Consider the following 26,629-nt stretch of genomic DNA (forward strand, 5'->3'; position numbering starts at 1 on the left):
GGACAGCCTGGCGTGGCAGCGCACGCTTGTAATCCCAGTACTTGGGGAACTGAGATAGAATCACAGGTTTGCAGCCAGCCTCAGCTACTTAGGCCCTCAGCAACTTAGTGAGACCATGTTTCAAATTAAAGAATAAAAACTAGGGCTGGGGGTGTAGCTCGGAGGTAGGACTGAAAACACACACACACACACACACACACACACACTGCAGATGTAGCTCAGTAGTAGATCACTTGCCTAGCAAAGAGGCCCTGGGTTCAATCCCCAGTATCACCAAAAAGAGGAGAGTGGGCTATGAATCTTCCTAGAGGCAAGAATTGGCAGGAGCCTGGGAGCTGCAGGCTGTGGACCGAGTACTGTGATTGGCCTTGTGTGCTGCGGGGGTGCGGCAGGGGCACTGAGGAGCTCAGGTGAAAGCAGGGAGGGAGCAGGCGAGTCAGAGCGGGCATGGGGACATCTCGGGGGTCGCAAGGTGGAGCGATGCCTCAGCTATGAATGGGCAAGGGGGCATTTCCACATATCTAGGTGTCGTGGGAAGTTTGTCTAGTGAGGTCACTTCTAAAAGACAGCTCGGAGCCAGGCGTGGTGGCGCACGCTTGTAATCCCAGCACTTGGGAGGCTGAGGCAGGAGGATCGCAGAGGTTCAAGGCCAGCCTCAGCTACTTAGGCTCTCAGTAACTTAGTGAGACCCTGTTTCCAAATAAAATATAAAAATATAGGCCTGGGAGTATAGCTCAGAGGTAGAAAGCCCCTGGGTTCTGCTCCCAGCACAAATAAATAAATAAATAAATAAATAAATAAATAAATAAATAAAGACAGCTCAGGAGCTGAAGGAAGGCAGGGCACCTATGTCAGGATGCCCCAGGGCAGCAGCTCGGGCCTGGCCAGCAGGGGACATGCACAGAGGAACAGAAACTGGCTCAACTTATAAAACTGGAGTTAAATGTTGGGATTTGCTGGTCTAGCAGGGGCTAGGGAGACCATGAAGGTGGCAACATGGTAGAGGTAAGACTCCTCCCCTCGCCTCACCCTGAGTAGACAGGCCCGAGGTTTTGCGCTGCCCATTAGGGCTCTGGCTTTGACCTGTTTGCATGCAGGGCCTGCTGGCACCAGAGGGCTTACCCTGGATGCCACTGACTGGGAATTGGCAATGTCTTGAAAATAACACCAGAATTCTTAGACAGCAGAGTTCAAAGTAACTCTGCTCTGTGATTTTATTTATCTATTTTTTTTTTGGTGTGTGTGTGGTACCAGGAATTGAACCCAGGGGAATTCTTTTTTCTTTTAATTAATTAATTGGTGGTACTGGGGTTCCTGGAAACCCTTCTACCTCTGGGCTACACTCCCAGATCTATTTTTTATATTTTTATTTGGAAACAGGGTCTCTTAAGCCAAAGAGGCTGGCTTCGAACCTGCACAATCCTCCTGTCTCAGCCTTCCAAGCGCGGGGATTACGAGCATGCGCCACCACGCCTGGCTTATTTTATTATTTTTTAAGAAAGGGAGACTGCCACGTGCAGCGTCTCATTTGGATGTGTCTGGAGTCTTGGAAGCTTGACTACCCTACGTTCTCCTACAAATGGACCTTGAGAGCTTGTTTGGGGGTTCTAGCAGGGGAGCCCAGCTACTCGTATACCCTCGACTGAAGACGGGTCCTCCTCTATTCGGGGAAGGTCGTCCTCTTCGACCGAGCGCGCGGCTTCAGGAGGAATGCACATGGAGCGGTGAGGGAGGAAGGGGACACCTGCCTAGCCAGCCAGATTAGTCGAATCAACCCTGGCAATCAATGGGGTGACATATGTCACAGCCAGATCGCCCTCACATCCGAACCCAGGGGCATTCTATCTCCGGGCTACACTCCCAGCTGGATTTTTTATTCTTTGTTTTGAAACAGGGTCTCACTAAGTTGCAGAGAGCCTCACTAAGTAGCTGAGGCTGTCTGCGAGCCCGGATCCTCCTGTCTCAGCCTCGGGAATGCTGGGATTACAAGCGTGCCCACCTCGCCTGGCTCGCTCCAATAGTATTGGAGATGGAAACTAGGGCGTACTCTACTGCTGAACTACATTCCCAGCCCTTTTTATATTTTACTTTGAGACAGGTCTGGCGGAGTTGCCCAGGCTGGCCTCTCCTCCCCTCAGCCTGCTAAGGAGCTGGGATTATGGATGGGGCTCTTACCGCCCTCTTCATTAATTTAACTCAATTCATCTTTAGACCTCAAAGGCACTCGAGTACACTTGATACGTATTAACTGATCCATAGAAATTTCTAGTGGTGACCATTTCTGACCTACAAAAATACCACTTGTGTATGGCTCCAACTTGACACTGCTCTTTTCAAAAGAAACAAAATTGGATTTTAAAATGTCCTCCAGAATTCAAATGCCTCCAGAGTGTATGTTTATGTATATGTAACTGTATATGTAAATGTCTATGTATTTGGGGGCAGTACTGGGGATTGAACACAGGGGTATTATACCTCTCAGCTGCACCCTAGCCCTATTTTATTTTTTATTTTGAGAGAGAGATTCACTAAGTTGTAGAGGGCCTTGCTATAAATTACTGAGGCCGACCTCGAACCAACCATCTTCCTTTCTTAGCCTCCCAAGTATTGGGATTGCAGGTGTGTGCCACCGTGCCCAGCAGCAAGGCCTATTTATTATTATTATTATTATTATTATTATTAGTAGTAGTAGTAGTAGTAGTACTGGGGATTGAACCCAGGGGCATTCTACCTCCAACCTATATCCTCAGCCCTATTTTTTATTCTTTATTTTGAAACAGGGTCTCACTAAGTTGCAGAGGGCTCACTTACGGAGCTGAGGCTGGCCGTGAACCCGCGATCTTCCTGTCTCAGCCTAGCAAGGCCTGCCTACAATGTTGCAGTCTAATGCAGATGGGGACACAACCCTTTCAGGTCACTGGCGTTGGGGTGCAGGAGGAGTGCTCCCATTTTACAGATGAGCAGATTGAGGCCTTCCCCACTTGGAGCTGCTCAGGAATCCCGTCCACTCCCCAGTTTCCACTCACCGTAGGACTGACACAGCACGTGCACCAGGGGGTAGGACTTCCAGAGGACTCGGTCGCACCAGGAGGGCAAGTTATACTTCATCTGGAAATCAAAGTCATACTTTGAAAAATGCCTGCCTGCTACTATTTTGTTGTTGTTGTTGTTGTTTTGCGGGTCTGGGATGGAACCCAGGGGCATTTCTACTTCCGAGCTACACTCCCTGCCCTATTTTTTATTCTTTATTTTGAAACAGGGTCTCACTAAGTTGCAGAGGGCCTCACTAAGTAGCTGTTTGTGAACCGCGATCCTCTGGTCTTGGCCTCTTGAATGCTGGGATTACAAGCGTGCGCCACCACGCCCGGCTCTGCTACTATTTTTTAAATCAGTTTTTAAAATTAAAACGAGATTATCTGCTGGCTTCTGTAGTCCTCGAATTCATCTGATATTAAGTCTTTACAGAATTTCCCTGTGTTTTATTATTTATTTATTTTTGGTAGTACTGGGGATTTAACCCAGGGGCATTCTACCTCTGAGCTATACCCCCAGTTCAAATTTTATATTTTGTTTATCTTGAAGCAGTTCTCACTAAGTTGCGGAGGACCTCGCTAAGTAGCTGAGGCTGGCAGCAAAGCTGTGGTCTTCCTATCTCAGCCTCAAGCACTAGGATTACAAGTGTGCGCCACCACGCCTGGCCCATAAGTGGTTTTAAACGCTTACCTTGCTTAAAAAGTCCGAAGCCTACTGTGGTGGCCCAGTCTGACATCCTAAATCTCTGCTTTTTTTTTTTTTTGTACTCTAGGGACTGAACCCAAAGGTATTCTACCTCCGAGCCACACTGCCAGCCTTTATTTATTTATTTTTTACTTTATTTTGAAACGATGTCTTGCTAAGTTGCTGAGGCTGGCCTTGAACCTGTGATCCTCCTCAGTCTCCCGTGTACTAGATAGAATTACAGGTGTCCAGCATCACGCCCCGTTTACTTACTTTAAGGATATATTTGAGCCATAGGCTACACCTATATATATTCATCCATCCATGGAATCGTGCCAGCGATACCCACTACACGGTGAGCCCTCTGCAGAGCCTTGGCTAGAGTGGGAGGCAGGACCTCTGCCGGCTGGGATGGGCAGAGTGGCAGAGCCACCAGCCCTCCTTAAACAGCATCCTTACCCCCGGGTTTAGCTCTTTCCTTTCTAACTACAAACCTAAAGGAACCCATCCTAACAGAGCCCACCCCTGCTTTATTTCTCCATTTAGCTTTCATTCTTTCTTTCCCCCTATCCTGGGGACTGAACCCAGGGACACTCTAGCGCCAAGCTACATCTCCAACCGGTTTTATTTTGTAATTTGAAACAGGGTCTTGCTGGCCTTGAACTTGCAATCCTCCCATCCCAGCCTCCCAAGTACTGGAATTATAGGTGTGTGCCACCATGCCTGGCTTCTGGGCAGACAAGTAAATAATTAAAAAAACAAACAAACTTACACGAAGTAATGCATACTACCCTTATGTGTGCAGCTGCATGGACTTTAACACTTGTGGACACCCACTGAACTACCGCCTGGATCAAGATACGATGCCCACCATCTCAGGAGGCCCCAGTAGCCCTTTCCTTGTCAACACCAGCGCCTCCTGGAGGGCAATTTGGTAACTAACATCTCCATTGGTTAATTATTTCTACTCTTGAACCATGTAAAGGTAGATTCATTCAGCACACATTCTTTTGCGTCTGCTCTTTAATTTGTGTGTGGTACTGGGGATGCCAGGGGCATTCTACCTCTGAGCTACACTCCCAGCCCTTTTTATTTTTGAAACAGGGTCTTACTAAATTGCAGATGGCTTCACTAAGTTGCTGAGGCTGGCCTCCAGCCTGTGATCCTCCTGTCTCAGCCTCCTAAGTTCTAGGATCACAAGTGTGTGCAACTATGTCCGGCTACAATATTATTGCTCATAAAAGTTCCTTCATTTTATTGAGTAAGTAGTATTCCATTTTATTTATACACATTATACTACTCTGTGATACTAGAACTACTTTTATTGCTATGCACGGTACTGTTACTGTTTTATATATAGTACTATGGCTACTGTTATTAGACACAGGGTTGTTTCCAGTTTGGGAGACTGAATGAAGCTGCTCTAAACATTCATGTACCTACCTTTTTGGTGGATGAATATACTAATTTCTTCTTTTTTGTGTGTGTGGTACTGGTGATGGAACCCTGGGGCATTCTACCTCTGACCTACACCCCAGCCCTATTTTTTATTCTTTATTTTGAAACAGAGTCTCACTGAGTTGCAAAGGGCCTCACTAAGTAAGTAGCTGAGGCTGTCCGCAAACCACAGTCCTCTGGTCTCAGACTCCTGAATGCTGGGATTACAAGCGTGCATTTGTAATCACGGTTTGGCCTCATTAGGATATTAATTGGGTTGGGTATGATGGCACAAGCCTGGAATTCTAGTATTTGGGAGGCTGAGACAATAGGACCACAGGTTTGCAGCCAGCCCCAAATAAAAAAATAGCCACACCTGGATAACAATTTCTTTTGAGTATAAACCAAAGTGCAATTCCTGGATCATGAATGTTTAGTCCTCACAGATGCTGTCAATAGCATCACATCCTCTTGGCCTGTAGCATGGATCTCCATGACTATGCTAAGACAGGCTCCCCCACACCTGCCGTGTCAGGCAGGGGGCCGAGGCCCAGGCACCTGTATTTCTGAAAAGCTTCCCCAGCGATTCATCTGCTCACCCCCCAGAAGAACCACCCTCATCTGCCTGGGGTCCGATTTCACCGCCATTCCCACTGGCCTTGTCAAGTGTACCTGGACCTCTGACCCCAGCTCCAGGTCCTCTTCCTCCTTCAAGCTGTAATGTGTCCGCCCCGCTGCCCCCTCGTTCACGGCGCCGTCAAAGCCCAAGCTGCCCTTTGAGGCATCTCAAGAGGTCTCCAGATTCTTCCCTGACCCTGTGGTCATTTCCTCCTCTGACCGCAACCTGTCGCACTCTACAGGCTCGTGTTCTGTATCGGTTACGGTTAGGTGGGTATTTTCTGGTCTTTCCTACCATAGACTCCCTGAGTCAGACAGTCATTCAGATGAGACCTCTCAGCACCTAGGAGGGTGCCTGACCATGACAGGCCACCAGTGAATATCGCCAACAAATGAACAAGGAGATGTTTTATTGCCTCTCCCCCCAAATGTGGTTCCCTGGAACACAAGTGACCTCATTATGATGTTAACTGGGTTGGGTGTGGTGGCACAAGACTGGGATTCCAGTACTTGGGAGGCTGAGACAGGAGGACCACAAGTTTGCAGCCAGCCCCAAATAAAAAATAAAATAGGGCTGGGATTATAGCTCTGAGGTAGAATGCTCTTGTGTTCAGCTTCCAGTACTAAAGAAAACAAAAAAAAAAAAAAAAAAGGAAAGATATTAAATTGGGCCAGGGGTGGTGGCCATGCTTATAAACATTCCCAGTACTTGAGAGACTGAGATAGGAGGATCACAGGTTTGAGGTCAGCCTCAGCAACTTAGCAAGACCCCGTTTCAAAATAAAAAAGTAAAGAAGGCTGAGGATATAGCTCAGAGTAGAATGCCTCTGAGTTTCATCCCTAGTGCCATAAATATATAAATAAATAAATAGGCAAGCCAGGCGTGGTGGCACATGCTTGTAATTTCAGCATTTGGGAGGCCGAGTCAGGAGAATCATGGTTCGAGGACAGCCTCAGCTAATACTTAGTGAGGTCCTTTACAACTCAGTGAGACCCTGTTTCAAAATAAAGAATAAAAATAAAAATAGGGCTGGGGGTACAGCTCTTGGAGGTAGAATGCCCCTGGGTTCCACCCCCAGTACCACAAAAAATAAATAAATAAAATAAATAAGTAAGTAAAATAGTTCAGAATATCCTCTTAGAATATCCAGGTGGAAGATAAACCAGCGGGTTCCTAGTGCAGGTCCCTGTGCACAGCTGGCTGCTTAGTTTTTGCACGTGACAGGAACCCACGGTGACTTCTCATTTGTTTCTTTCCTGGTCTGTCGGCCTTTCTGGAGCAGACACGGAGGGGCGGGTAGGCCAGGTGGGCGAGGGGCGGAGGGTCCCTGGGGGACTCACCCCTGTCGCCTTCTGCTTGGTGTAGGCGTACTTGTCCCGAGTCAGTCTTTCAAAACGGTAGGTGGGCGCGAACGTGATTTCTTCCTCCTCTGAAACAGAAACACTCAGGTTTCGGTTGCGCTTCCCCAACTCTCACCTCTGGCCAAGCTCCCCTTCTTGGCAGATGGCATCCTTCCCGCAGGAGGGGTATCTGGGGAGACAGAAGGGCGGCTGGAAAGGGCGCGAGGACAGACGGTGTGCCCACCGAAGTGCAGGAAGACCTTCTGCTCCTTCCTCTCCATGAGCAGCTGGTCGTGGGACAGGAGATCTGCGTACTGCTGCTGCCTGATCTTCTGCACAATGGTTTCTGCCTCCTGGAACGAGAACGAGCCAGGTGAGACAGCCTGGCAGTGAGCGGAGCTCCCAGCTGCCTGCCACGCGGCCAGGGCCTTTCCTGGGGGGCTGCATTGCTGCTTTCTGGTCCCCAACTACTTAATAAGGAAACCCTGGAAGAGCAGGCAGTGTCAACCCAATGACCCACGCCCCTGGGCTCTTAATCTTCACCCGCTGACTTCAGTGTTTTTTTTTTTTTTTTTGGTAGTACTGGGGTTCCTGGAAGCCCTTCTACCTCCGGGCTACACTCCCAGACCTATTTTTACATTTTCATTTTTGGAAACAGGGTCTCCTAAGCCAGCGTGCGTGGCTGGCTTCGAACCTGCGCGATCCTCCTGTCTCCGCCTCCCAAGCGCGGGGATGACAAGCGTGCGCCACCACGCCCGGCTGACTTCAGTGTTTTTATTAACACTTCACAGAACAGGAAACTCTGTCTCTCTTGCTTTCTCTTCTCCAGGCGGGACAAGGACCACCCGCAGTAAGCCCAAGATCAGGAAGGAAGCCCAAGCCTTGGCGTCTCTGGGTGTCAGCCTCCTGATCCTGGGTGGCCTGACTCTGAGGGTCAGTGCAGCACTGGCGGGGTGCACTGGCCTTGGAATTCAGGGGTCCTCCCTCCTGCCACTTCTGTGACCTGGAACCAAGCTCTGAGCCACTGTCCTGGTGAGTGACTGTGCGGCCCCATCACTGGACAGGGTCAGGATGTGGGGCCCTGCCTACCCTCCCACGGACCAGCTCCACCATGAGGGAGGGAGAAGCCGTCCGGGAGCATCCTGTGGGAACCGAGTGGTTGGGCACGATCCAGAGCCGGCCACTGGCGCTCCTGCCCAGCTCTACAGAGCTGGCAGCCAGCAGAGGCCCAGAGGCAGCTGAGGGGCTGGGGGCCTGTGGGGAGATGCCAGGGGTTGGGGGCAGAAGGTCCTAGCTCAATCCCAACTCCCTTTTTGACATATAATTGGCACTCAGTAATTTTTCCTTTTTTTTTGTTTTTTTTGTTTGTGGTACTAGAGATTGAACCCAGGGACATTCTATTTCTGAGCACACCTTGAGCCCCTTGTATTTATTATTTACTTATTTATTTTTGTGTTAATGGGGATGGAACCCAGTAACTCTGGGCTATACTCCCAGACTTATTTTATTTTTTATTTGGAAACAGGATCTTACTAAGTTGCTGAGGCTGGCTTCGTATCTGCAGTCTCTCCTTCTCAAACTCCCAAATACTAGGATTACAAGTGTGTACCACTACTCCTGGCTTATTTATTTTAAAACAGGGTCTTAAGCTGGGCGTGGTGGCGCACGCTTGCAATTCCAGCATTTGGGAGGCTGAGACAGGAGGATCGCGGTTCATGGACAGCCTCAGCTACTTAGTGAGGCCCTCTGCAACTCAGTGAGACCCGGTTTCAAAATAAAGAATAAAAAATTGGGCAGGGGGTGTAGCTCAGAGGTCAAATGCCTATGGGTTCCATCGCCAGATCCGCCAAAAATAAATATATATATAAAACAGGGTCTCAGCCTGGCCTAATGGTGCACACTTGTAATATTAGTGCGTGGGAGGCTGAGACAGGAGGACAGCAGGTTCATAGTCAGCCCCAGCAAGGAGTAAGAGTTTCATCAACCTTGTGAGGCCCTGTTTCAAAATAAAGAATAAAAAATAGTGCTGGGAGTGTAGCTTGGAGATAGAAATGCCCCTGGGTTCAATCCCCAGTGCTAAAATAAATAAATAAATAAATAAATAAATAAATAAATAAATAGAGCTGGGTGTGGTGGCACATGCTTGTAATACCAGCATTTGGGAGGCTGAGACAGGAGGACTATGCTTCGAGGACAGTCTCAGCTACTGCTTATTGAGGCTCTTTGAAACTTAGTGAGGCCCTATTTCAAAATAAAGAATAAAAAATAGGGCTGGAGGTGTAACTCGGAGGTAGAATGCCCCTGGGTTCCATCCCCATTACTGTAAAATAAATAAATAAATAAATAAATAAATAAATAAATAAATAAAACAGGGTATCACCAGGTTGATGCGGTGTTGCCGAGGCTGGCCTTGAACATGAAATCCTCCTGTCTCAGGTGTGTGCCGCCATTCCCAGCTAACCTCAGCATTTTCTTAGTCCAGCCGTGCCTCAGTATCCCCGCCTGCAAATCAACTCTATTCCTTCCTCCCTGGCAGGATTGCTGGGTGAAAGCTTTTCCAGTCCCCAAGTGGCGTGGAACCAGCTGTGAACCCCGGTCTCCAGGAAGAAGGGCACCCACTCTTCCACCCCCACGTCTAGCCATGTCCCAGCCCCCAAGAGCACCAGAAAGAAGCACACACATTCTAGACACTTCCTGTGGTCACACCTGCCCCCCACTTCCTGGTGGACCACGGAGAGGCGACAACTCAAGGGGCCTCTTCCTTAGACTAGCCGTGAGCAGTCTGATGAGATAGAAGCTGGCCCCCTCAGGCTCTGCCCTTCCTGGACCTGCCCTGGCAAGCTGAGGGGCTCTGCCAGCTGGCCAGGGGACCTGAGTGCCGGGATGGGGAGTGGGGCGTGACAGTGGGGAAGGGAGTGGGCATGAGCAGACAGAGCGGTAAAGAAAGGCCGGGGCTCCGTCCACGTGGAAACAGTTGGGGCCCGCACTTTGGGTGTGCCCGTCTCGGTGACTGACCGTCCCCCGCAGCCCAGCCCCAGGCGTGCCCCTTACCCAGGTGGGCAGCTCCACGCGATAGTTGAGGTCACCGAGCCAGAAAAGGTGGGTGAAGCGGTGTGTGATGTTGAAGGGACTCAGTTTCTTATCCCCCAGAGCCAGGAACCGGAGAATGTTCATGTAGTTTTGGTTTCGCCTAATTCAAGAAAAAATATCAGCCATCCGGTGGCTCCGTCCCCACCCTGCTATGGCAGGAAGTCAGTGCGGTGTGTCCAGCCTACTGTGGTGGGTCATCTAAATGGCAGGTGGGCAGGGCTGGAGCCCAAGCAGCTGGGCCTGCCCAGCAGTGGATACTTTATTATTAATTAATTTATTTATTTTTATATATTTTTCCATACTGGGGATGGAACTCAGGGGCATTCTACCTTCAAGTTATATCACCAGCCCTATTTTTTATTCTTTATTTTGAAACAGGGTCTCACTGAGTTGCAAAGGGCCTAAGTAGCTGAGGCTGTCTGTGAACCGTGATCCTTTGATCTCAGCCTCCCAAATGCTGGGATTACAAGCGTGCGCCGCCACGCCCGGCTGCAGTGGATGTTTTAGACGGCCATCCTCATGATCGGCTCATCCATGGGCAAAATGGGCTTTGCTCTCTAAGGGGGCCCCAGACGAGGATCTCCCTATATAAGGGAGTGGGATTTAGGTGTCTTTTAGGTTAACAACACGAGTGCCTTTTCTGTCCTCCACACTAGAGGTGCCCACAGGTGAGGTCCCTGATGGGCCGCAGTTGTCTCTGCTGGGAGTGTGGGAGCCCTGTCAGGCCGGCGGGTGCCCCGGTGCCCAGCAGGGCTGAGCGGGCCAATGGCGTTCAGGGTATGAGGGCAGTGTGCACAGATATCCCCATACGGGCTCGGGGGACCAAGCCCCATTACCTGAGCTTCTTTTCACTGCCGGAAGTCAGATGGCTGTTAACGAACCCCAGAGAGGTCCCATTGAACATGAACGACACGCCCACGGCGCCCTTGTTCCCTAGAGGGAAGAGACAGAAGGATTGGCGTATTAGCCACAAAGAACACAATGACGTCATTGTCAGGAAAAGGGAGGGAACCAGAGGACGTCATGCCAAGTGAGAGAAGCCGGGCTCGGAAAGCGAATGGGTGTGCGTGTTCCCCTATGTAGAAGCTAGAGGGAAAACGGTAACAAAAGGGACAAAGGAGGAGCCTCCCCTGGGGCGATGGGGGACAGGGGAGGCGGGGAGGAGACTGATGAAGGCCGTGGTTCAAATGCTGTTCTGTACATACACAAAATTACCAATACCAATCTCAATGAACGTACGGGGAAGGGCGGAGAAACACCCAGGGCCGTGTGCATGGATGCTCCATCACAGGACACCTGTTATGATGTCTAATTACAATGCACCGATAAAGATGTATTTAAAAAAAAAACCAGGCAGACTCGCCAAGGCGTAGGAAATCCTGGTGAGGAAATGGTATTGCCAAAGAGCAAGAGAACAGGTGAGGGGTGCCGGGCGTGGTGGCGCACGCTTGTCATCCCAGTACTTGGGAGGCTGAGACAGAGGATCGCAGGTTTGCGGCCAGCCTCAGCTACTTAGTGAGGCCCTCTGCAACTTAGTGAGAACCTGCTTCAAAATAAAGAATAAAAAATACGGGCTGGGGTGTAGCTTGGAGGTGGAATGCCCCTGGGTTCCATCCCCAGTACCATAAAATAAATAAATAAACAAAAAATAAACAGAACAGGGTAGGGAGTAGGAGGCAAGAGAAGGAAACAGGGCCAGATGAATGGACGAGGTGACAGGTGGATGGATCTTAACGGCCTTGAACTTCTCCGCAGGGCAGAGGAAGGAGGCCGAGGTCACCCACTCTTGCCTTCTCTCTAAAGGGCAGGGAGATTAACATGAATGGCCACTCTGTCGAGCAGGCAGGGATGATCAGAACAGCCAGAAGGCTCTAGAACATTCTGGAGAAGGTGGCCCAGCTGTGTTGCAGGGGGACCAATGACCCTCACTGAGAACACACCTTTTCCTCCCAAGGCTTTGATCTAGTCTAGACTAGTGGTTCTCAAAGTGTGTTCCTCAGACCAGCAACAGTAGCAACTGGGAACTTGTTGGAAGGAGAATCACCAGATTCTGCTTCTGAGTTAGAAATTCTAGGGCCCTGGCCAAGCGTGGGGTGAGGGTGGGGCACGCACTTGTAATCCCAGTACTTGGGAGGCTGAGATGGGAGGATCCCAGGTTCAAAGCCAGCCTCAGAAACTTAGTGAGGCTCTCAGCAACCTAGTGAGACCCTGTTTCTAAATAAGATTTTAAATCAGGATGGGAGTGGAGCTTGGAGGTAGAATGGTACTGGGGTACTTTTTTTTATACTGGAGTTCAATCCCCAGTACCAAAGAAAGGAAAAAATTAAAAGCACTTCTGGGGCCCAGGGATGTGTTTGCTAAGTCCTAGGGCCGGGGCCCCAGGCTTTTACATTTTTATTTATTTGTGTGGTACTGCAGATTGAACCCATGGTCATTTTACCTCTGAATTACACCCCTAGGGTCCCCCTTTTATTTTGAAACAGAGTCTCACTGAGTTCTGAGGCTGGTCTCTGACCACTCTCATCCTGCCTCCGCCTTCCAAGTACTGATACTAAAGGCACATACCACCACATCTGGCTGGCTTTTACATTTTCCCATGATTGAGGGGGGGAAATGAGAAGAAAAAATAATCTTTAATGGCCCGTGAAAATACAAAATTCAGATCTCAGCGTTTACAGATTCTTTTTCTAGAACACTGCTCTGCCCTTCGCTCTAAGTGCCGTCTCTGTGTCTCACCTAGAGTGGAGAGGGTGTGACACAGCCCACCCGCCCCGCAGGGCCTCCGCTGGCCTCCAGGTGGCCTCTCTGACCAGACTCATTCATCCCTGCTTTGGGTGGTCCTGACCAGGCTGCAGTTTGAAACCTTGCTCTGTCCCCCAAGAAACACAAGCCAGGCTGATTCTTGAGCACCTGAGGGGTAGGCTGGTCAGAAATGAGGTGCATGTGAGGGGCTCGTGCAAATTGTGAGCATCGGTAAGGAAAGCAGGATGGAAGATTCCCTCAGCCCTATTTTTTATTCTTTACTTTGAAACAGGGTCTCACTGAGCTGCAAGCAGCCTAAGTAGCTGAGGCTGTCTGCGAAGCGTGGTCCTCCCGTCTCAGCCTCCCAAATGCTGGGATGACTAGCGTGTGCCACCATGCCCGACTGGCTTGCCCTTTTTACTCAAGGGCTGTCCACCTATCCAGGAGAGCAGGGATCCTGTCACTGGACGCCCACCCAGGGCTGGCAGATCAGGCGGCAGCCAATGGCCCGTGTCAATTCCAGCCTTGTTCATAAAGTCGCGATGAAGCCAGCGCATCCGTTTCTGAGTTGACTGTAGCAGCTTTCCAGGGACGAAGGCAAAGCTGGGCAGCTGCACGTGGTCTAGGAAGCCTACAGTAGTCACCACCCGGCCCTTCCCGGCACGAGTCTGCCAACCCATTCTGGGTTCTTGCTACTCAAAGGGGGGGGGGGGTGTTCATGGAAAGTCTGGCACCTGGGAGCTTGCTAGACTTGAGGCCTCAGGCTCACACCCGAGATGCACCGAGTCAGACCTCCACTGGAGCCAGACCCCCAGAGCTGGCGGAGACCCTGGATGTTTCGGCTGGGGAGCCCAACCGTCAGCTTTACCCCGGGCGGGGAGGTCCCAGGATGAGGCTGTCAGGGCTTGACGGAGAGATGTCTGGGTAAGCCGGAGGATGAGCAGAGCGGGCTGCGAGTGGACGGTCCCTCCCCGCTCACCCAGCGTGTTGGCGATGCCCGTCTTCACATTGTCCGTGCAGATGTGGCTGATCCTGTTCTCGTGCTCCGGCTTGGCCAACACCACTATGCGGATGTTCCAGAGCGTGTGGATGGCCACCTGGGAGGGAGGACAACATTGCAGCCCTCAGCCAAGGGGTAGTGTTTGAGCCCAGAGCGTGGTGATCCACCCCGGCCCTGGCCCCTGGGGAGGATGCCCATGTATAATCCCCAGTCTTCAGGGGAGCTCCTGACAATGCCTGGTGCCAAGACAAAGGATCTTGAAGATAGGACCTGGGGTTGATGATGTTTCTAAGAAGTCAAGACTACGTCCTACAAGCAGGGTTGGAGAGGCGAGGTCAGGGATTTGGGTAGTAGCCCGTGGACCCCGGCCCCTCGGTACATTTCTGTGGGGGACCTTCGCGTCTCCGGATGGAGAGGGAGACTTTACAGGATGCACCCACCCAGGTCTCCAAGCTGCTCTCCGCAAAGCCGAGCCCAGTGTCCAGGAGCCCCACATGGACGCGGCTGGCTGCTCACCGTTTTAAAGGTCATGCTGGTGACTTCCTGCAGGGAGTGTCGGAGTATCTCCAGCCACTCCTTCTCACCCAGGGGGTCCTCCTGGGTGCCGATCACGTAGATGTCATGAGGGATGTAGTCGGCCGAGTCGTCCCGCGTCTTTCCCTGCCCCTTGGAGAGAAACCAGGACGTGATCTTCTTGGGAGGGGGGGCGTTACCTTCAACAGCAAAACCCAACACCATGTGAGTCAGAGGCAGGTCAACAGCGCCAGGGGAATTCAAAACAGGGGTCATACAGTCACACAAGATCACGCAAATGCCTCGGACAAAGAACTAAGGGCCAACACCGTCCAGGACCCAGGGTGGGAGCTTAGAGAAATCTCTCTTGCTTTGCGTGGCACTGGGGATGAACTCAGGGGCACTCAGCCACTGAGCTATACTCCTGGCCCTTTCAAATTTTTATACTGAAGCAGGATCTTGGTAAGTTACTGCGCTGATCTCAAGTCTCTGATTCTTCTGTCTCAGATTTCCATGTGTCAAGATCACAGGGATGCACCAGCACACCCAGCAGAGACGTCTTTTTTTAAAGATGATGTTAAGCTGCGAAGCATGGAAACTCCAGAAGATTCCCTACGGTGACCTGAAGTGCTTCAACAAGATGGCGAACCGCGTTCACCGTGCTAGGGCAGCGGTAGCAGCTGAGACTCAGCCCTGTCCTTCTGGAGTTTCCATTCTACGGGCGTCTCCACGAGGGAGCTGTCACCTTTGAGGTGGAGACTTTGGCCCCACTGGCTTCCTTGAAAAGAGAGAGCTAGGCCGAGAGCACAGAGGAGCAGGTATTCGCCAGAGAAACAAGAAGAACGTGCAATTCCTCTCCATTCCCATTTCGAAAAATTGAGTGGAAACAGCTCCTTCCATCAAAGAATGACAAAAGGTCTACTTCTTCCCACAATGCCCTTGAAGGATGGGAAAACAATTCCTCCCCTCTCCTGCAGAGACACACTTCTTGCCTCACAAAGACTAAGAAGCAGGAAGTAACGTAGCAACCGCCGCTGGATTCTGCTCCCCAGGGGCTCCCAGTGGGTGCATGAGTGCGGGGGTTGGCGGGTTGCTATCTGTGGAGACCCTCTCACCTTGCCTGCCGGCAGCGCGGACCCCGCCAGCCCCTCCATGTCCCATGTGGGAAATGTATCATGCAGTGGGACGATGCCTGTTACCAGGCATGCCCCACCACACCTGTAATCCCAGTGCTTGGGAGGCTGAGACAGGATCACAGGTTTGAGGGCAGCCTCAGCTACTTAGCAAGGCTCTTAGCAACATAGCGAGACCCTGCTTCAAAATTAGATAGACATGAGCCGCGCATGGTGGTGCACGCTTGTAATCCCAGCATTCGGGAGGCTGAGACAGGAGGATCGTGGTTCTTAGACAGCCTCAGCTGCTACTTAGTGAGGCTCTTTGCAACTCAGCGAGACCCTGTTTCAAAATAAAGAATAAAAAATAGGGTTGGGGGAGTCACTCAGAATTAGAATGCCCCTAGGTTCCATCCCAGTACCGCAAAAAGAAAGAAAGGAAGGAAGGAAGGAACAAAGGAAGAAAGAAAGAAAGGAAGGAAGGAAGGAAGGAAGGAAGGAAGGAAGAAAGTAGGGCTACAGGTTCAGCTAAGAGGTAAGATGCCCGGGATTTGGTACCAGGGAGTGAACCAGAGAGTTCACTCCCTGGTACCAAACTAAAACAAGATAAACAAAAACAAAGAACTCTCTGCTGATGAGAAAAAATGGCAAGGCTCTGAGCCACGTAGGCGTGTTCTTTCCATAGCCCGTATACTTTGTCTGGTTTCATTTCTAAGGGCTTTGGTCATCCTGATAATCAAATTTCTGCATGCTCCTGGCATTTTCTGCAGTTCTGTGTTGGTGATCTCCAAGCCTGCGGGCCAGTGGACAGACTGACAAGGGCGGAAGGGACGAGGGCCCCGGCCCTGGCAGTGGCTACTTCAGTGCTGCTGTGGCCCCTGAACACCTGGGCTCAGCCCAGCAAGCTGCGGGGCAGAAGGCACAGGGGGCCTGAAGCCTGAGAGAACAGGGGTGTAGCTGGCAGGGACGTGGAAGCCCGGCCTCCTGTCCCCTTCCTGGGATCCCGGCTCCTCCCCTGCCCTTGCATATCCCGGCAGCATGTTCCTCTGGGAAGGGTGCTCGCCCCCCCCTCCAGGTCTCTGCCAGGTGACCATGTGCAGGGCTGGCATGGGGTGGCCTGAATCTGCCCAGGACAAAGGTGGGTAAATGGGCGACTCTTAGAATAAGTATGCCCCCATGTAACGGCTGTTTATCTGAGGCTCATATTTAATTGGCTGTCTCCTACCTACTTATTTATTTTTAGCTGGGTACCTCTACCACAACACTATTTAGTATAATGTAAAATTTGTATAATACATATATTTAGCATATCAACATATATTAGTGTATAGTGTATATATATTTAGTCTAATATATATTTAGCATATCTTTGGTATTTCTTTTTTTTTTTCTTTTCATGGTAGTGGAGATTGAACCCAGAGGGGTTCTACCTCTGAGCTCCCTCCCAGTCCCCTCTCCTTCTTTTCTGGTGCTGGGGATTGAATCCAGGGGTATTCAATCTCCAAGCTACACTCTTGGGTGTGTGTGCATGCGTGTACACATGCGTGTGTATGCGTGCACTACTAGGGATTAAACCTATGAGCATTCTACCTCCAAGCTGCGGCCCTAGCCTATTTTGTTTTTATTTTGAAACGTGGTCTCTCTGGGTTGATGAGAGTCTCAGCACATTGATGAGAGAGAGTCCCGCACTTGCTGAGGCCGTCTTCCAATCTGTGATCCTCTTGTCTCAGCCCCCCCAGGTACTGGGATTACAAGCGTGCGCCGCCATGCCCGGCTTTTATTTTTAATTTTGAAATAGAATCTTGCTAAGCTGCTGAGGCTGGCTTTGGGCCTGCAACCCTCCTATCTCAGCCTCCCAAGTACTGGGATTACAAATGTCACAAAAGTATACTACCACACCCGGCCCATCCCCCCCATTTTATATTTTCCAAAATAAAAAATTGGTCTGGGAGTATAGCCTGGAGGTAGAATGCCCCTGGGTTCCTGATATTCGTTTATTTCTAGCCAAACACTTATACTTAAAATTTTTTGTTGTTTATATGAAATTCAAATTTCTGTGGGCATCCTCTACTATCCATCCACCCACCCATCCATCCATCCATCCATCCATCCATCCATCCATCCATCCATCTCTCCCTCTCATTCTCTCTCTCATTCATTCTCATTCTCTCTCTCTCTCCCTGCCCCCCCCCCCTCTCTCTCTCTCTCTCTCTCTCTCTCTCTCTCAATCTGGGGTGGATTTCTTTGCTCCAGGCCCCTTGGAAGTTGCCTAAGGCTGGCAGGGTACCCACGAGCTCCTTCACTTAAATATTCAGACTCTTTCTCTAAAACCTCATGCCTGGGAAGGACTCCACGCGGCTGCTCTTGGGTACAGGAGTCTCAGAGCTCAATTTTCTTACTATCTTCTTAGTAAAAAGGGCAGAATTAATTAAAGGAGGCTGCTGGGATATGCCAGGGACTGTGGCAGGGAGGCAGGTGCCCCCAACTCGCAGAGGCTGAGACTGGAAAGCAAAACAAGGAAAGGTGACCTGGGGGCCCGGAGACCCACCCATGTTCCAGGTGCCGATGAAGATGGTGATCATGTCGGGCTCCGGCTGCTCCGAGTGCTTGTTCTTCATCTGCTGCAGGAGCTGGCAGAAGCCTTCTCTCTTCTGGGGATGGAAGGACAGACAGACTGAGAACGGCTCCACCTCCCTGTCCAGGACATTTTGTGCAGGACTTGGGCAGCTTCAAGAAAACTGAGGAGAGCCGGGGTGGTGGCGCACGCTTATAATCCCAGCATTCGGGAGGCCGAGACAGGAGGATTGCGGTTTGTGGACAGCCTGAGCTACTTAGTGAGGCCCTCTGCAACTCAGTGAGACCCGGTTTCAAAGTAAAAAATAAATAGGGCTGGGGGTGGAGCTTGGAGGTAGAATGCCTCTGGGTTCCATCCCCAGGACTGCAAAACAAACAAACAAACTGAGGAGGGTATAAATCGATAGGGACTCGCAGTCAGCAACCTAGGAATATGAAATATGTGGTCAAAGTCAGGCACATGGCTTCCTTGATCCAGCCGGTCCAGTGCGGGATGGGCCTTGAATATATAGGCACCGACACCCAGCCCTGTCACGCCACTGCAGCACAGGTCGGAAATAAGAGAAACTCAGAAACAACCTGAGGTTCAATCGCAGGGGATTCAGGCATCATTTTATAAGTTAGAATGCTGCCAGGCTTTAACATGGTCATTCAGAAGTACCTTCCCAACCAGGAGAGCTGGCCACAAGACACGGTTAGACAGGGGAAGCGACCGGGCAGAAGCGGCCTGAACAGCATCTGGGCACTTGTTTTTAAAAAAACCACCTGCATGGGTTGACTCAAAACATCCGCAGTCAGCTAGTGGCATGCGGGTGTTTTTACTTTAAACTTTTGCTTATTTGTAGCTGCTCTTTTTTCTTTTCTTTATTAATCTAGGAGCATTCTACCTCTAAACTATACCCCCAGACCTTTTTATTTTTTTATTCTGAAACAGTCTCTGAGCTGCTGAGGGCCTTGCTAAGTACTGAGGCTGTCCTTGTTAAGTATTGAGGCTGTCCTTGTTAAGTACTGAGGCTGTCCTTGTTAAGTACTGAAGCTGTCCTTGTTAAGTACTGAGGCTGTCCTTGTTAAGTACTGAGGCTGTCCTTGAATCTGCAATCCTCCTGCCTCAGCTGCCCAAGTGTTGGGATTACAGGAGTGCACTACCTCACCCGGCTGGATTTGCTACTTTTACACTGAGGAGAATAGATTATTTATGTAATGAAAAAAAATCTAAACTAAAGAAACTGATTAAAAAGAAAAGAGCCGATGCTGTCTTGCTTGACCCTTTTCATTTACTTTTTTGGGCCCAGAGATGGCCCAGAGCAGGCGCACCCTCGCTAGGCTGCAGTCGGTGGGGTGGGCTGACTTCAGTCGACAGCACAGCAAATTTCAGGTTCCACCCTATCAAAGGACCACTGCTGGACCGTTTCAGACCTACAAAGCCAGCAATTTTATGTGATTCAACTTCATAATTGCAAATCCCGGGAAGTCCCCTCTGAAGACAGCAGCTCACAAAAACGTCACGATGCCTCTCTTCGCTCAAACCTGCTTTTAGCTGGATATGGCTTAAAAAGAAAGGAAAAATAAAAAAAGATGCCATGTCTCAACCTCTTCAGTCTGCAGCAATGGGGCAGAGCTAGCTGGTTTGGGGACCTAAGCCCAGGGGCCTGGACACTGCCCCGCAGCCAGGCTACCATCCCCTCGGCCCTGCCACTTGCCAGCGCCCACACTGTCCTCGCCAGCTGCGCCTCGCAGGGTGGGGCAGCGCCAGCTGTGGTGGGCACCCTTACTGGGCCGCAGCCTTCTTTCACCACCTCGGGAGGGCTGGACAGCGAGGGGTTGCCGCCCTGGCTGGGACTTCTAAGGGGAGCACCCAGGTGGCAGAGAATCTCCCTCTGTCTGTACGGGGGCCAACCCTGGGGTCTCCTGTGGCCCCAGTCCTGGCCCGGGCAGCTCACTTCTGCAGTCAAGAAGAGGGCAGACATGGAAGTCTTGGAGTGGCAGCACTGGTCAGGACTCAGCTGGAAATCCTGAGGCGTGTCGGTGGCCCCAAAGGGCGCACAAATCCAGCCCAGAGGCTGAAAGCTCCAGCCCAGGCTCGGGGCTGCAGAAGATGCAGGTGAGAAGGGATGGGTCCCTCGGCCAGAAGGCGGCCTGGCGGGGTTGCAGAAAGGACGCATGCTCCTGGGACAGCCAATCCCAGCCAACAGTGTGCTAATCACGCACACTGCCTGCCACGCCGCGGCCTTCAGAAGCCCTGCGACCCTCTCTCCCCTCCCGCTCCATCTCAGATGTTTGTGGCCACTTACTTTGGAGTCGGCAAAAACGTATTCCTTCCGCAGGATCTTCTCCTTTTCGGTCTCCACCAAAATCACCAGCTTGTTCAGAAACTTCTGAGACTTGATGAGCTGCAGGACTTAAGGAAGATGGGGGTCATCTGTACGCTCCCATTCTGCCAGCGCGCCTACGTCTGTGCAGCGTTCCAGGCACCTGACCACCCACTCCCTCCACCATCCCGTCCCCAGGCCAAGCCCCGAGTTCGTGCCTGGTCTCCACAAGGGGCATCTGCAACAAGGTGGCCAGCCAAGCAGGGTCAGCGAGACTGATCCCTCTCCCTTCCTGCTTCCTTCTCCTTTTTTTTGTCTTTTGCTTTGAATTTATGTATGCATTTAATTTGCAATCTTTACTTTTTTTTTATTTTGGTACTGGGGTTCCTGGAAGCCCTTCTACCTCCGGGCTACACTCCCAGACCTTTTTAATTTTTTAATTTTTGGAAACGGTCTCTTAAGCCAGCGCTGCTGACTTTGAACCTGTGCGATCCTCCTGTCTCCACCTCCCAAGCGCGGAGATTGCAAGCGTGGGCCACCATACCTGGCCAATCTTTACTTTTTATTTTTATCAGTAATCAAGAGAAAAGCCGGGCATGGTGGACATACCTACAATCCCAGTACTTGGGAGGCTGAGCCAGGAGGATCACAGGATCGAGGCCAGCCTCAGTAACTTAGTGAGACTCTCAACAACTGAGAGAGATCTTGCTTCCAAATAAAAAATAAAATACGCCGGGCGTGGTGGCGCACGCTTGTCATCCCAGCACTCGGGAGGCTGAGACGGGAGGATGGCGGTTCGCGGCCAGCCTCAGCTACTTAGTGAGGCCTCTGCAACTCAGTGAGACCCGGTTTCAAAATAAAGAATAAAAAATAGGGCAGGGGGTGTAGCCCGGAGGTCAAATGCCCCTGGGTTCCATCCCCAGACCCGCAAAAAAAAATAAATAAATAAAATAAAAAAATAAAATAAAATAAAATAAAATAGGAGCCAGGCATGGTGGTGCACACTTGTAATCCCAGCATTTGGGAAGCTGAGACGGGAGGATGGCGGTTCGCTGACAGCCTCAGTTACTACTTAGTGAGGCCCTTTGCAACTCGGTGAGACCCTGTTTCAAAATAAAGAATAAAAAATAGAGAGACTTCCGGGAAGATGGCGACCGAGAAAAGCGGGGCTTAAGAGCCCCGCTAACAACCAACCTCCATCACCACAAAACCAGCGCCTTTCATAGCCAGAAAACACCATCACCAGAAAAACAAAAAAACCACCAGGCTCCAGAGAGAAAGCGGACTGAGAACAGAGCTCAGGGCCACAGAGGAGACACACGCGCCCGAGGACGCGGCAGCAGCGCCATACTGCCGGCGGCAGCGGCGAACTCAGCGGACGGCTACAGCAAGCCAGGTGAGCCGCTGCGGAACAGCCAGGCGGGATCTTTCGGCGCAGACAGCATTTAAAGCTCCCAGTGGCTGAGCTCAGCACATGCTGCAGGGATTCAGCGTGGAAATCAAAACCAGAGAAGAAAAAATACGCCAGCCTCATGGCCGAGGGCATGGCAGAGGCGCCATATTGCCACCGGCGGCGGCAGCAGCAGTGAATTCACCGAGTCCAGTACAGCTACATCTGCGTACTCAAGAACAGTGAGTCAAATTGCGGGCCACAGAGGAGAAATCCCAGTACTGTACTCCCTGGGACTTGACCCAGTGGGGGAGTGGTGGTGGCAGAGATATCACACCATAGGAGAACGTGCAACCTGGCACCCCCCATAGTTTAAAGCAGCCTCTATCGACTCCCTGGGTCGGAGACTCTGTGATACAACCCAGTAAAGGAGTAGTGGGGTCTGAGATACTACTGACTCGAGATCCAGAGCACCTTAAGTGAAGTCATAGTGACCCAAGGGAAGAACCCAGAGAAGGCACAAACCTCCGAAATCATGGGAAAGAGGAATAACACTGGAGTAATGAATGCGCACAACCCCACAACATCAGAACCCGATAAAACAGAAAATCAGAGATTTCTAGAAGATCAAATCAGGAAAATAACTGTAGAAATAATAGAGGTGCTTTGAAAAGAACTCAGAGAGAGCCAGAAAGAGATAAAGGATGCAATTAATGAAGTAAAGGCCTCAATTCAAAGCACAAACAACCGATTAGACCACATGGAGAACAGAATCTCGCTCTTAGAAGATGAGCAATCCAAAAATGAACGCATAGTTTCTAATCTAGAAAAAAATATCCAACAGCAGGAATCTGACATTGAAGAAATATGGGCCCATCTTAAGAGAGCTAACCTAAGAATAATTGGAATAGAGGAGGGAAAAGAAAGTGAAACCAAAGGGATCAACAATCTCTTCAAGGAAGTAATAGCAGAAAATTTTCCAAATATAGAGCAAGAGGTTGATACACAGATCCAGGAAACTTATAGAACTCCCTTAGACAGGATCCGAGAAGAGGATCCCCACGCCATATAATTGTCAAAATGACCAATGTGGAAGCCAAGCAGAGAATCTTAAAGGCAACAAAAACAAAAGGCCAAGTGACATTCAGAGGCAAACCAATTAGAATCACTCCAGACTTCCCAAACCAAGTCATGAGAGCCAGAAGGGCTTGGAGTAACATATTCCAAACTCTGAAAGAAAACAACTTCCAGCCAAAAATTTCCTACCCAGCAAAACTTTCTATCAAATTAGATGGAGAAATAAGAAGCTTCCATGACAAACAGAAACTGAAGGAATTTATGTCTTCAAAACCAGCGCTAGAGAAAATACTCAAAGAGATTAACTACAAAGAAGAAATAGGTAACACTCACCAGAACCAGAGAAACAAGATTTTCCATCCAACAGACAACTAAGATTGTGGAGATTCATTATTTATGTTAGTCTTTTACCTATCTCTAAATTGTATTGTTTGCCTTTATTGTTGTTAATTTTTAGGATTTCTAGTTGGAATATTAATATACCTTCAGATATAGCATTTGGAAATATTTTATCCCATTCTATTAGTAACTTTTAACTCTGTTTACATTGTCTTTGGATATACAATTTTTTTTTTTTAGGGAGTTTGTATATTCTTCTGTTGCCTGTGCCATTGAAATCATAACCAAGAAATCACTGCCAATTTCAATGTTGTGAGGTTTTATGACCCAGATTTTCTTCTAAAAGTTTATAGTCTTAAGATTTATATTTAGGTCTTTTATCTATTTTGAGTTAATACTTGTATGTGGGATTAGGTAATGGTCCAATTTTATTCTTTTCCATGTAATTATTATTTTTCAACAATATTTAGTTAAAAGATTATTATTTCTACCACCAAATGTTCGTGGAAACCTTGTCAAAAATAACTTGACAATATAGGGAAGAATTTAGCTCTAGGCTTGTATTTAACTCCAATGGTTTATATATCTGCCTTTATAACAGTACTACACTGTTTCAATTATTGTAGCTTTATATGGTTTGAAATCAGAAAATATATATCTGCTAGCTTTGTTCTTTTTCAAGATCGTTTTGGGTATCTAGAATTCATATTCCATATTAGGATAGATTTTTTTCTGAAAAATAAATATATAAATATATGATAGTTTCACCTAAAAAAACAGAGAAAAATATGCTCTGGTAAGAAAGAAAGCAAAAAGAAATATTGAAATGTTATCTTTAAGTCATCAAAAGCTTGGTATCAGACAAATGAAACTGTTATGTGAGATTATCATTTTTAATTTTGGATAAATTGCTATAATACTAGATGTCAACCACTAAGCCAAGCATGGGAGGGAGGGATGGGGAGAGAATGGGGTGGGGATCGGGTGGGGGCTGACTGGGCGATGTGTGCATGTATGTCTACAAAAGTTTGTATCCCACTATGATGTATGAATACAGTGCACCAATAAAATAAAATTTAAAAAAAAATAGGGCTGGGGGTGTAGCTCAGAGGTGAAATGCCCCTGGGTTCCATCTTTAGTACTGCAAACAAACAAATAAATAAAATAAAAATAAAAAATAAAATAGGGCTGGGGGTGTAGGTTGGAGGTAGAATATCCCTGGGTTTAGTTCCTAGCACCATCAAAAAAAAAAAAAAATCAAGATTGAAAATATTGTATAAGAAGACCTTTGCAAACCCTAGTACTCCATTAATTCCTGCGCCCTTCAGAGTCCTGCTCTGTGGAAGCAACTGATTTCACCTCTGCTAATGGATTCTTTGGGAATTTTACTCTACATTTCCTTTAAAAAAATAAAATAAAATCGTGTTTAGGTTTCTGCTTCCTGATCTTGCAGGTTTAGTCCTTTCCTCTTACACAGGACTTTCCATTACGGAAAACACACGCCCAGGCGGCCCTCCCTCCCACCAACGCACAACTGCGGCCCCCATCACCCTTCCAGTGAGTCTCATTCTGCCAGATAAGCACTCAGTGTTTATGTTCTAATGAAACACTACGGACAGACCAGCCCGACTGCTTTTCTTATACAACTCTTTTTTGTTTTCCTGGAGTTAATAATTGCTGGGTCTTACTCCCTCCTCTTCCTTCTTTTGTGGTTCTGGGGATGGACCTTATTGCTTGAATTCCATGTCGTCCCCTTTCTTGGTCCCACCGTCAGTGTGGTAGCGTGACATCACTAGTAGCCTTCTGTGCTTTGGTGATGCTTATCCGGAGGTCTTGTGTGTCTGAAAACGCTCCCGCTTGGCTGAGTTTCAAGTCGTCCTCCACGCTGGAGGCCTCGCTCCACCATCTAGATCGCAGCGCGACTGCCAAGGAGCAGCGCTGCCCTGGGTCACCGCGTGCAGAAGGGAACCCGGCGGCGCCCACCGGCCTTACTGGAGCTCGTTGGCAAGCGCGGCCTGTGCTGGTGTCCGGGGACTTGGATTTCAGGAGGGCTCCACTAGGCCCGGAGCCACGAGCGGCTGGCTGTGCCTACGCGGCTTGTACAAACGGAATGGTTTGTGCTGAGCACCTGTTTTCCTCCTGGGGGGTCTGGATCTGGGCACCCGTTAGGCACAGGGCGCCTGCGCGATCAGCCCCTGTGGTATGGAGCCTCTAAGCGTGTCCCCGGGAGACATTGCACACGCGTCGTCCCAGCTCTCAGGGAAGGAATGGACGGAGTACCCCGCGTGGCGCCCTGGACTAGGGCAAGCCCGGGCCTGGTTTCACCCATTCGCTTTCCTCGCATCGACTCTGGATCCTTTTAATTTATTAAAGCACAGCCGTGAGTGTGGTCATCTGCCACGTCCTGTGAGATCTTAGTGCAAGGCCGCCCACCTGGGCGCGACCTCGGAGGGGGCCGGGCAGTCGGCAAGCCACCGTTTGTGGGGCAAGTTTTCTAGAATCTTCTGCTGCTGCTGTGCGATCTTCCATCGCTGCGTGTTTAGCTCCAAGGGATTTTCCTGGCTTCTTCCTCTTCCTCTTCTTTCGTGTGTGTGTGTGTGTGTGTGTGTGTGTGTGTGTGTGTGTGTGTGTGTGTGGTATCGGGGATTGAACCCAAGGGCACTCCTACCTCTGAACTACACCGCTGGCCCTTTCTATTTTTTGTTGGGAAACAGGGTCTTGCTAAGTGGATGAGCGTCTCACCAAGTTTCTGAGGCTGGCCTCAAACCCGTGATCTTCCTGTCTCAGCCTCCCAAGTACTGGGACCGTAGGCACCTGCCACCTGGCTCTGAATTCTTCTTTTATGAACTTCTTGTCTCCCTGTTTTCTCCAGTATTGGGCTTCCCTACTTAAAAGAAAACACCTCTCCTATTCTCCGCGACTTCCTCCTCTTGTTCAGCTTCCTGGGGGCTTTCCTTATCTTTGTCTTTTCCATTCTTCCACCGAGTTTTTATTTCATTTAAAAATGTTGGTTACAATGGCAGTCCCCAGAGCTGCCCTCCCTCTCCTCCCTCCCTCTCCTCTTTTCTTCTCTGACCCCTCTCCATGCGGCATCCTGTTCACGTTTCATGGTCCAATTTCTTTTTTTCTGTGTAATTTGCTTCCCCCGAGAGGCTTCTCTTTCATTTCTGGCTCAGTGTCCCCTCTCTCTCCCATTCAAGGCTTCCGCCACTGTTGCAGGAGCAGAGGCTTAAGACACCAGATCGGGAGCCACCTCCCGCCAAAGACAGGCTTCCGTAGGATGCCGTCATCAGATGCCTTCGTGCGCTGGTGTCTTCGGAGGGGACTTACTGAGATCGACAGTTATGAGGTTGAATCATACGCAGCTGAT

General features: G+C 49.7%; 1 protein-coding gene across 1 annotated transcript in view; it reads right to left on the reverse strand.

Annotated features, from left to right (window-relative positions):
* Positions 1 to 26,629, reverse strand: part of INPP5D (inositol polyphosphate-5-phosphatase D) — a gene marked incomplete at both ends in the record, with an annotated part of 120,797 nt that overhangs the window by 20,071 nt on the left and 74,097 nt on the right. The window contains 9 exons of the mRNA XM_080689298.1: positions 3,023 to 3,108; positions 7,114 to 7,202; positions 7,358 to 7,466; positions 10,165 to 10,303; positions 11,040 to 11,136; positions 13,925 to 14,042; positions 14,462 to 14,658; positions 18,119 to 18,221; positions 20,436 to 20,542. Coding sequence (XP_080545424.1) covers positions 3,023 to 3,108; positions 7,114 to 7,202; positions 7,358 to 7,466; positions 10,165 to 10,303; positions 11,040 to 11,136; positions 13,925 to 14,042; positions 14,462 to 14,658; positions 18,119 to 18,221; positions 20,436 to 20,542 — 1,045 coding nt within the window. The remainder of the gene's footprint in view (positions 1 to 3,022; positions 3,109 to 7,113; positions 7,203 to 7,357; positions 7,467 to 10,164; positions 10,304 to 11,039; positions 11,137 to 13,924; positions 14,043 to 14,461; positions 14,659 to 18,118; positions 18,222 to 20,435; positions 20,543 to 26,629) is intronic.

The sequence above is a fragment of the Muscardinus avellanarius genome (genome assembly GCF_963383645.1).
Source record: "Muscardinus avellanarius genome assembly, chromosome: 2".
Lineage (NCBI taxonomy): Eukaryota > Metazoa > Chordata > Mammalia > Rodentia > Gliridae > Muscardinus > Muscardinus avellanarius.